The sequence below is a fragment of the Hippocampus comes genome, unplaced genomic scaffold, assembly GCF_001891065.2.
Source record: "Hippocampus comes isolate QL1 unplaced genomic scaffold, H_comes_QL1_v1.1 scaffold6, whole genome shotgun sequence".
NCBI lineage: Eukaryota > Metazoa > Chordata > Actinopteri > Syngnathiformes > Syngnathidae > Hippocampus > Hippocampus comes.
Window position 1 is genome coordinate 1,939,453 of NW_017805833.1, and position 11,516 is coordinate 1,950,968.

Consider the following 11,516-nt stretch of genomic DNA (forward strand, 5'->3'; position numbering starts at 1 on the left):
GGCCAATCAATGTATTTCGACCTGCTGTAGCCAGCAATGGCCAAGCGGGCGTGTCATAACTAATTGACATGCTGAGTCGAGTGTTGTCTTAACCTCCATGGCAGAGGCTCCGTCGAACCCAGGTTAAGAATCACTGATAAATATATATATATAGATATAGATATAAAACACACACACACACACACACACACACACACACACACACACACACACACACACACACACACACACACACACACACTTTTCTGTCCATAGACTTCCCTTGTTCTCAGCTCGAGCAAAAATGCTAATGTTATGGTTCACATAAAGGTCAATCGCATTCCTGTTGTTGCCGTGATGAAACATTTATTTTCGGGATCTATAAAACATCGAACTTCAGAAACCTCACCTTCACTTTGACTTTCTGTGTAATAACGGGCAAACTTTGACTGGTCTGATCCGATTTTCCCAAGATCAAAAGACAGTTCACGTTGAAATACGTGAGATGATTTATCAAGGATTCGTTTGCCTTAGCTTGTCTGTGACAGAATGAGGACAAATATGTGAATAGAATCACGGCTTCTCATAACCAGATACTAAAGTCGGATACTTTCTGATTGTACAGGGTCCTCTCAACATCAGACTTGCTTCCGCCCAAAACATAAACAGTTTGTTGACAGTTGGTTAACCGACCCATCATCTTCCCTTTCCTCCAATGCAAATGAAATGTCAGGGGAACTGGAGTACTTTGGAACACACGCATTCCAAAAGCGTAGACACAGAATAAATGAATAAGTAAGTAAATAAATAAATAAAAACAAGACTGACAAAGTGCAACGAAAGATGCTGGTAACAAAGAAACAAGGATCACACGGGTCAGACCAAAAAGCTTGCATTAGGCATGTCAAATATAAATTTAACTGGCATGTCACAAAGGGAAAATAGTGGAAAAAACTACTGCCAAGAAAATAGTGGAAAAAACATGGGAAATCCAATACATCGAGAATATTAGATACAAAAACTACTGCCAAGAAAATAGTGGAAAAAACATGACGAGAGAACTACAAGGCAAAAGTCATTAACGTCTAGAAAGTACAGGCACTTGGAAACGTCAACAAGGCTGAATAATCCGACAGCAGGTTGCCTGTGTGTCTGATCTTTAAAAGGCAGGTGGATAACAATGAAATTCGAGACAGGTGCGGCTCTGGAGGGAACGCCCTCCAATCTCGCCGCAGACTGCAACACAAAGAAGAGGGAAGCTGTGGTTTGAAGAGGATGTCAAGTGGATATAAGAAGTGTGCACACACCAATTCAAATGCCATTTTTTTGTCACATAAAAAAAAAAAAAAAAAGACTGATTGTCACAATGCGCGGTGGTGGTGGACCCCAAAAAGCAGGCAGGAGGGAGGAGCAGGGTGTACTTGAAGAAGTGTATTGATAAAACAAAGAAAACTAAATCCAAAACAAAGTCCTAAGAACAAAATGAATCCAAAGTAGCAAACAAAAACCACAGCAGAAGCTAAAAACTCTCAATAACACAAACATGACCAAAAAACATGACAGGAACAAGCATGACAGCATCAAAGAAACAAACAATGACCCGACACCGAGCAGTCGCGCCCGGAGTCCTTTTCAAGCAATAATTAGATAATGACCAACAGGTGTGCAGCTGCAGAGAGAGCCCTAAAGTGCCACCTGTTGGTCACAAACAGAATCATGACAATGATCAATCATTTCTATTCTTTTATTTTTTATTTTTTTAAGCATAAATACAGTCTGTAGACTGTCCATGATAAATCATTTCTATTCTTTTATTTTTTATTTTTTAAGCATAAATACAGTCTGTAGACTGTCCATCTAACTTTAATTTTACTTTTTTCTTTTTGGCCGGGGAATCAAATATAAATAACAGAAATGATGTGGTTGCACATCATAGAACGCCAGACTTTCAGGAAAGCATGGCGGTGGATGTTTTTTTTTTCCCTTTACCTGGACCAATCGTGAACAATTCCAAATTCCCATCTATGTTTGCACAAAACCGTCAGGCTTTTATTGTGAGAAAACAAACAACAAAAAAAGGCAGGAGAAACCTACAACAACATCTGAAATGCATTTAGGGTTAATCAGAAGCGCTGTAAACAATGATGGGTGTGTGCGGACCTCCATTGAACATTTAAGTCTTTGAATGTGATTGATATATCACTGAATGTAGTCACATCCAAGTTATAAGAAGGTGTGGAAAGGTTTGGGGAACTTATTGGTCTTGGTCTTCATGATGTTAAATAGCAGGTGGAGATCCAAGAAAAAAAAATGGTAGTCACATCCAAGTTATAAAAAGGTGTGGAAAGGTTTGGAGAACTTATTTGGTCTTGGTCTTCATGATGTTAAATAGCAGGTGGAGATCAAAGAAAAAAAAATGGCTGGAGCCACTCAGTCATGTATTTGACTGACATATGCAATAACTTGTGTTGGCAGAAATGCCACTCAATAAAAAATTATTTTCCAGCTGGCAGGCAACCCTTCTCCACGGCGGACAGTGTCACAAAATGATGAACGCGAATGAAACACCGGAGAAATTCTTGGAGGTGTCACAAGAAGTTGCAAAAATAAATAAAAAAATCACAAAAAAGGACGAGCAACATAACAGGTTAAACGTGAGGTGCGAGGATGCCGTATCTCGGAGATCGTCTACTTAAAAGTAGCCAGAGGGTAAAAATGTTGAGTGGTTTCACTGAGGGGGGGGAGAGAAGTTGCTTTAAAGCCCCCATCAGCCTTGTTGTGATTAGGGAAGCTCCAGGGTAACAACCATTCATGTCTCATGTGAGTCTGCGTGACACACACACACACACACGCACACACACACACACACACACACACACACACACACACACACACACACACACACACACACACACGCACACGCACAGGCCTGCTTTTCCATTACACTTGTTGAGGCAAATACAAAAGAGAGGCGGCGCACAATCATGGCCCAAGGTAAATCTAATGTAGTGTTGTTCAACATCTAAATGTCTTCACTATCAATCAAATGAGGCATGTCTATTTGTTTGTGCAATTTGAGAGATGGATAACGAAAAAAATGAAATGTAGCTGCTTGAAAAGGTTTTTAAAGTTTGCGATGCACTGACGACAGATGTTATGAGTGCATCCAAATTTCAAGTACAATATTATGAGTCACCTTGACAGGGTATTTACTACAGCGTCTGGAACGTCTCAGAGGAAAACCGTTTAAGTGAAAGGGACAACCCGCGGAAAGGAATGGCCGCATTTTTCCACCCAGAGTGCGCATCTGGCATAAAGGTGGGGCAATGGCAACTACGCACCACTTCTGACTTTATCACATAGGAGAATATGGCCCTAAATCATTTCACCAGGGGCCTCGTATACAAAGATGTTTGCCTGGTTTTCATACTAAAACACAGTATATGGCCAAAACCAGAAAAACGCAAAAAATAAAAAATAAAATAAAATAAATCAGATGCATGAATCTCTGCATACGCAAGAAGGCAAGGTCGTTCCTTTCCTACATCTCAATCAATGCGGAAATATTGGCATACCAGACTCCTCTCGCTCCACGCCATTATATAAATATGCAAATTGGTATAAACAGTGCCTGCCAGTGGGAATAATGACTCTTTTTCGGGAATTGAACAAAATGTATGGTGGAGACGCTGGTAAACGAAGTAGAGACCTGAAAAACGTATCATTGGCCCTCTGTCCTCTGGAGTCAGCACCTTCTAATACGTTGCCGCCGAGCAGCTAGGGCGCCCTGGACTTTTAGCTCAGCACTCAGCGTTCTTCGCTCGCAACCTGGAGACATCGTAACTGCATTAGTTCGGCCGTGAGTTCCAACCCCGAATTTAGTGGACGCTGCAATAGTAATATCGTCCCTTCCCTCTAATCCTCTGACAAAAAAAATTACATTAAAATTAAAATTGGCAAAATACCATCCCACGGGCCACAATTGGCCCGGGGCCACATGTTTGAGACCGATCGACCATATTTTGGCGAGCAAGGAACTTTTTTGTGTTTTTTATTGTTAGCATGAAGTGAGCTCCTCAGATCCAGCAGATGGAGTTCTCTTTAAATATCCTGTGTGGCACCTGATACCATCTTTGTAATGTAATGTTTGTGCATGACATTGGTGTGTGCGAAGTGCGTTTATACAATTAAACTGCAAGATCTCCCTTTGCCGACATCAGCCACGCATGTGACATGGGGCAATTGTAGACTGCCTTGCACCTGCAATCATCCATCCATGTTTTTATCAGGTGCGTCGGGGACGTGGCAGCCCCGGCACCAAAATGCCAAATTTAATACCGAGCGCACGGGTGCCTTTCAACCATGATAGGGCCAAAAGTGTCAGGATCAAATGGAATTTCAGTATCTTGCTCAGGGACACACTGAAGATCAAACTCACAACCTTTGTGTTGGTAAACAACCGCTCTACCACCTCAGCCATTGAAAGGTGTGAACATTTTCAATGTTCCATCAGAGCGTAGTGAAATAAAGGTCATCCAGGTCAGTTTTTAAGATGGCTTTGTTCGCCAAAGAAAAGACTCCAACCCTCTTCAGTAAAATGTCAAAGAACTCGCCATTAAAAATGCCGATTAGTACCACACAAGCGATAGTTGGTACTTGACACACAGGGGATTTGAAAATAATTGTTGAAGAGGGGCGTGCACCGCCTAGCGCGGCGGGTTGACCCATCACCTTCCTTTATATCTCGACTCCACCTTTTTCAAAATTGACCTTTTCCATGACTTGCGTTGGGAGCGGAACCAAATGATTCACTCAGCGGTTCTGAGCCTCCGAAGAAATAAATGTTGCCTGTGTGTCAGGTTTCATGTGCCTGCAACCAGCCTGACTGAATTAACAACCTACAGGTATACTCCTCAAGTGGACTGCACATTCATGTTCCACGTTTGCACACCTTCCCGGGGACAAACAGCTGGCAGAGAAAGTGTTGCAAAATCAACAAGCAAATCCACAAATGAAATAAAAGGATCCACCGACAAGCAGTGGAAGCATTGTACTAAAAACAATGACAATGCCGGCGTGCCAAGACCAAAATATGTGTGAAGGCGATTTATAACGAGTTCTAAAAATAATGACAATTCTGTGAAAAACCACAGTGCATGAAACAAAAGACTTGCCAAAATGCTGTTTACACCATACTGTTCATATGATGCATGTGACTCAATAAGCAACCCAGACACCCCAAGCAGCAGACATACTGTAACTTTATGAGCCTTTAACTGCTAACCTGGAGCTCATCCAGATCTTTTTTTTTAGAGCTAATTGGTCTTCCTCCATTGATTTAAGTGATGCTGCTAGTCCATAGCCAAGCTGATACATTTGAAAACAATCGGCCATGCTGAAATAAAGGGAGAGAGAGAGGGAATGCAGGCCACTGGGATGCATTCAGTGGACTCCAATTCAGTTCAATGATGTACAGTAATTGTCAAGAGACACTAAAGCCTGAGAATCACCGCCACATTGCAGGACGAACGAACACAACCAGCAAGAGCGTTACGCAGCTGGCTTAGCTGACACTTATGAAATGTGTTTGAAATACCCACAAAGTCCGCTGTTTGGGGGAGGCTGTGGGTGTTCCACACTGTTATTTTGGGCTCAGTCCCAGTATCCAGTTCGTAGTCGTGGGAGTATTTATTTATGTACTTCATTCTGTGTCCTGATGATCCTGATAGAAGCACACACGCAAAGGTCAGAGAGATCCTGTCTACATCCCTTTGCCTCTTTTTGGGGTCATCCTGGGCCAAATGAAATCTTCCCGCTCAGCCTTTTTGGAAAGGGGAGTGCAGTTACAGATACTGTGACATTTTGGTGAATACTGTACAGGATATTAATGTTGTTGTACAGTATGGCATGGTGTAGTACAATATTGCAATGTATACTATAATGTAATGCGGTGTTCATGAATATGGTATATTTTAATATAGGAGTGCGTAATATGATATGGTTCAATGTGGCATAATCTAATTTGTTGTTTTACGATTGGGTTTAAAATATTATTGTTTATATTATACTTTGGTGTGTCATTGTATAGTATGTATATGTTATAATATAGTGCAGTGCAGCATAGTATACCATAATGTAGGTTAACTAGCATGATTGCTATATAGCATACACTGTATGTATACACTGCATAGTAATGTGTATAGCAATGTCTAGTGCTTTTTATTGTAGTGTCGTATAGTCGTATAGTATAGTATCGTTACGATACTATACTATATGATACTATACTATACGAGTATAGTATCATTACGATACTATACTAACCGATACTATCGTGTACAATAGTATCGTATAGTATAGTATGGTGCAAGGGATGGGCAATTCCAGTCCTCGAGGGTCCATATCCTGCATGTTTTAAATGTCTCCCTGCTTCAAGATGAGTCCAGACTCGAGTATTACAGCCCTGCTTCTAAGATAGGCGCGTGAGCAATTGCGCACTGCTTTCACCCTCTCCGCACACAGCAAATGTATGCAGCAAATAAATAAATAAATAAATAAATAAATAGGTATATAAAAAATCGAATCTGAGCTCTATTTGCATTTTGCATGTTTATATTGGCATTTACAAATTGAAAAGTTTATTTGGCACATGTGGTTGATGGAGCGGGAAAGAAATAGCAGAAAAAAAAAAGACTGCAAAGCAGGGCGAGCACACGTGTTGTAATCATTGTCACACATGAACACATTGCTCTTTGGTAAAAGCCGGCCATACAAGCAGATGCAAGTGTTGTCCAGCATTCACGCTGTCCACTCGTCACCTCACCAAACCGACCGGGGGTGAAAGGTGCCTCGATGTTTCATGGGTACGTTGATGGTCATGTGTTTACAATTCACATGAGTTCTGGCAACTCGTCCTTCTTTTGTCACCAATGCCATGTGCAGCAAATGTTCACCCTTCGGTTGGCTCAGTCAAACATAAGTCAAAGCCTCCTGCCTCCGCTACTCCAGATCAATGTTTACAAAGGTGAGTTTAGATCCTCTATGAAAACGATGATGATACTGTATGAAAACTCACAATATTGTTAACATTACTATTATTGGGGGGGAAAAAAAGCACACTATTGTGTTTGGTACCGAACAGCTGTGACAAAGAAAGAAGATTGGTCAGTCATTTTAGTGTCAAGCGCTGCTCTAGGATCGTGGTCATAACACGTTATATTGAGACACTTACGTGCTTGCGTGTCACACATTGTGAATCAGGTCAATGTGTGGAGAATTATGGTGGGTCTTAAACATAGGTGGCCAAAACCTGCCTCATTCAAATTTAACAGCACTAATAAACTAACCAGCAGAGGGCGCTGGAACCTGACAAATGGAAAATAACCTGGCCTAATGAACAGATGTGGTGCTTTTAAAATGACATGACAACAACGATATTTGTGGCAATTTTAATTTCGCGATTGGCAATTTCCTAATGAACAGGTCTCGAAATACAGTACAAACTGCAAAGTTTAATACGCATTGGCTCTACTATCATTTTAATTTAACTGTCTCCTTTTAATTAATACATACCTTAAAGAATTGTAACGTAAAATAATGACAGTAATACAAGAGCAGCTGCTTGCTGGTGCAATATACATTGATTTACGTATTAGTCAACCTATCACAACTACTATCGGTGACTACTAGACACAATAATCGTTTGTGGAAGCACTAAACACAATACAACAATTATATGAGATCCAACTTAAGTTTGAGAAATTCTCATCAATCTCGTACATGTCACGGGGGCAATAAATCAATGCAGAGAAGCAGAAAAAAAGATAATTCATTTTGATATGCAGAGTGTTACTTCAATTATGTGTATATTTTTGTGGTTCGAGTTTGCAGTGGAGTACAACCGCAATGAATCATGTTCAGAGTTCTTTCTCACATTTTGGACACATTGTTTGACTCACATGAGCGGGTAAACATTATGTTCCGCACCACTGCCACCTCATACATATTTTAAGGTGCATTAAGATTCTTTCTAAATGCATTGTCACATTCACATTACAACATTAATATTTACACAGCGATATCAACTTTTGGACACAATATTGGGTACACTTCCTCAATCTAATGCGAGAGTTCCATCAAAAATTCTGACTTTACACTATTTGTGTCTGACGTTATGACGGGACTACTAATAAAACAGCATGTTTGCTATTGGGTTTTTTTTTGTTTTTTTTTTCTGTTCTTTGGGCAGTAGTGTACAATTGCACGATACCAGACTGATATGTGCCCCCCGCCCCCCTTATAAACTTAAATGATTCAATAAAGTAGGCACCTCAGATCTGGACGCAATGACTTTCTTGTTGAAAATTTTACATTTTACAAGAAGAATGAACTTGTCAGTACTGTAAATGTGTGCATCTATCTATCTAGCTATCTAATAGGAGTATCTTGTCAATAAAAGGCGACCCGATATCTCTATTTTGGGGTGCGGTACAATTACAGGACTGATTAGTTTGTGTACCGATGCACTCATATCTTTGAAATCAAAACTCATTGCCCGATTCGCATTGGGTTTTCAATAGACACAGTATTGTCTGTTTGCTTGTTTCTGTTTTTATCAAAAACATCATCCCACCACGAGCGCAATGTGCTAGCTCGCCGCGACAGCCCTCAGATGTTTGCTGGTCACGAGTGGTGTTTATTTTGATTTTATGAAACAAGGACGGCGAGACACTCATGTTGAGCTGAAGACACGCAGCCTCCCTTGAGAGCGGTTTGTTCAATTCAAATGTCAGTATTGATTGACCAGCTGCATGAAGTGATATCGCTTTCAACCCACTCCCTAACCCACCTCTTCTACTGTGATATGCCTGACCCTTCATTCACTGAAAGACAGCATGCTCCCTTCCCCTCATGTAAAAAAAACACAATGTGAAGTTATGGCCTATTTTGCTCAGGAAATGGTTTCTGTTATCATTGACGATTGCAATCTCATGCAGCTGAGCTGGACATGCCTTTCAGACAGACCCCTTCTCCGAATCCCTCCAGGAGATTTGACTCACTGGAGCTATTTTTGTCAAACAGTCTGCATGACTTGATAAGTGCTCAGGAAAAGCTGAATCAGACGTGAGGGATGTGTCGGATCCATATGGAGTAATATGCAGAGCATCCTTTCTCGTATACAATGCACTGTTAACAAATGGACCTTGTTTGGTTGCTACAGGATGCTCTTAGAGTAAGTGCTTGTGTGGTTTTTACCTTATTTTGCCAAACACAGCTGGACATAACTGTCTTTTTTTTTAATGACAGTTACAATTTGGGAGCCATTTGTTCAGAACAGGACAGCTGCTCACTAGTCATATCAATGATGTTTGTTACAATAGAGTGTTTGCTCTTTCCCGTTCCACTCCCAAAATAGAATAAATCGGATCTGTCTCTCTCTCTCTCTCTCTCTCTAAATCAAAACAAAACTGTGCCTCAGTCATTAAAAAAAAACAACAAAAAAAAACTAAAAGACTCAAAAATCGCCTCACTGTTAACTCTGTGAACTTCATTTTCAGCAGCATCACACCGATTTGTACATCAACTTTTTGTGAGGCTTGAAACTGGTGTGAAGCTTTTCAGTTGCACAAGCAAACCCAATGTCAATACTATAAGCCAGGGGTGGGCTACCTACGGGCAGTGGGTCAATATAATAATCATAATACAGCATAAGAATCATATCTTATTCAGAGTCACCTTTTCAGAAAACACAACAAAGTAAACTAAATAGTGAATGAATAAATCTTTAATTTCAGGGGTAGAACTGCCTGACGTGTTGAACCGAGGATGTGAACAGTTTTAGCAGAGGTGGGTCAGCATCATAACAAGATGATTTAGACAAAAAATAATTTTATCATTTTAAGGAGGTGAGGTGAAGATGTTTGATGATATTTTTTTTTCCCGTGCATTTCGTATGGACCCTGAGAGGAAAAAGGCTGCCCACAGCGACAGAGCTATGAACACACACTGTGATGAATGCGCCTTTAAAGTTAACATCAGAAGAGTCCACGCCAATAAATCAATTGCCTCGGCCCAAACACGAGAACGTGACCCAAAAGCTCCAATTGAGCGAAGCATGGGAAAGGAAGGCAAAGTTTGGACATCTTACCTTCACGCCATAAGTTTGAGCGGTTCTCGGTCGCTGCTTGCGTTCTGTTGCCTCCGTTTAAATCCAGCATTGGCAATTAGCTCCCCACTTTATTCGTCTTCATTTGCTTTGCACCTTGCGGACTGGTCTCACGCAGCAGCGAGCGGGTGAATCGACTCGTACGAGGAGGCATAGGGGGGGCACGCTTGGAACAACGCCACAATAACACTTCAGACAGAAAGGACATCGAAATGACCATAAGAGTAATGCTCGGCCCGCTTTAAATCACCAATTGGTCAATAAAAGCGCATTTCTAGGAATACTTTGAGCGAGAGGCAGAGCGGATCCAAGGTGCGGCTTTTACGCACGGAGTTACCTTCCGTACTGACGAAGTGAGGAGGCGCACGCCGACTACAACAAGTGAGCAAGAGGAGGAAAGAAAAGGCGGGGTTTACATCTGCCGGAGTGCTCAACGTGCACACTTTGCCGGAAGAGCGCCCAATAAGCACACTGTGCCTTCCGCCGCTTCTCGGTTCTTGGAATTCTCCGCTGTCCGCTCAAACGTGCGTAACATACGCGCCGTCTTGAGACGGCGTCAGCTGGGAGCAACGTGGACACGTTTTCATGCGGTTGACCAGTGCATGAGTGGAGGTGGTAACGTAGCGGGAAATTAAAAGGGTATTCAATGGAAATTAAATTTGGAAGGATGTGCTTTAAACAGCGGAAACGTGGCTGATGCTCGAGGCGTGGTATTAGGGCGCATGATGAGACACTCCATCCTCCTTAAAGGGCTTATTCCGTTTAAGCACTTACAAACAGAAGTACGCCAAGTTCGGAGCACCGTTTGTAAAACAAAGAGAGCCAACTCCTTCAAGGAACTAGATAATGATTTTAACTTGGTTCATTTGTGTGATTGAAGAGCCTTATTTTTAAATGGGGAAATCACGGAATTGAAGCTCTCCGATCAATTCACAATTTTATAAGAACCAAAAAAAGAACTGTGTCAAAAATATTTCACAGTGAGGATTGAAATATTAGACACAGTATAATGCAACGCCATTAAGTGTTATTCTAGAGCACAGGTGTCAAAGTCAAGGCCCGGGGGCCAGATCTGGCCCGCCACACTGTTTTATGTGGCCCGCGAGAGCAAATCAATCATGTCAAGTTCCACGATGCTTGCTAAAGTCTGAACCAAAATTTCACATTGTCATATGTAATCCACAATAAGAGTCATTATTCTTGACTTCTGATTGTAAAACTAGTTATTGATCAATTTGTTTTGCGCTGTGTATGTAATATGCGGACGGAATTAAACATTTATATAGTTTCCCAAAATTCATAACGGCCCTCCAAGGGAAACCGTAACTACAATGTGGCCCGCGACACAAACGATTTTGACACCCCTATTATCTTG

The 11,516-nt window shown here is 41.4% G+C and overlaps 1 protein-coding gene across 1 annotated transcript in view; it reads right to left on the reverse strand.

Annotated features, from left to right (window-relative positions):
* drd2a (dopamine receptor D2a) overlaps positions 1 to 10,580 on the reverse strand; it is a 49,733-nt gene extending 39,153 nt beyond the window's left edge. The window contains exon 1 of the mRNA XM_019887740.1: positions 10,124 to 10,580. Coding sequence (XP_019743299.1) covers positions 10,124 to 10,193 — 70 coding nt within the window. The 5' untranslated portion in view covers positions 10,194 to 10,580. The remainder of the gene's footprint in view (positions 1 to 10,123) is intronic.
* Between the last annotated feature and the right edge of the window lie 936 nt (positions 10,581 to 11,516).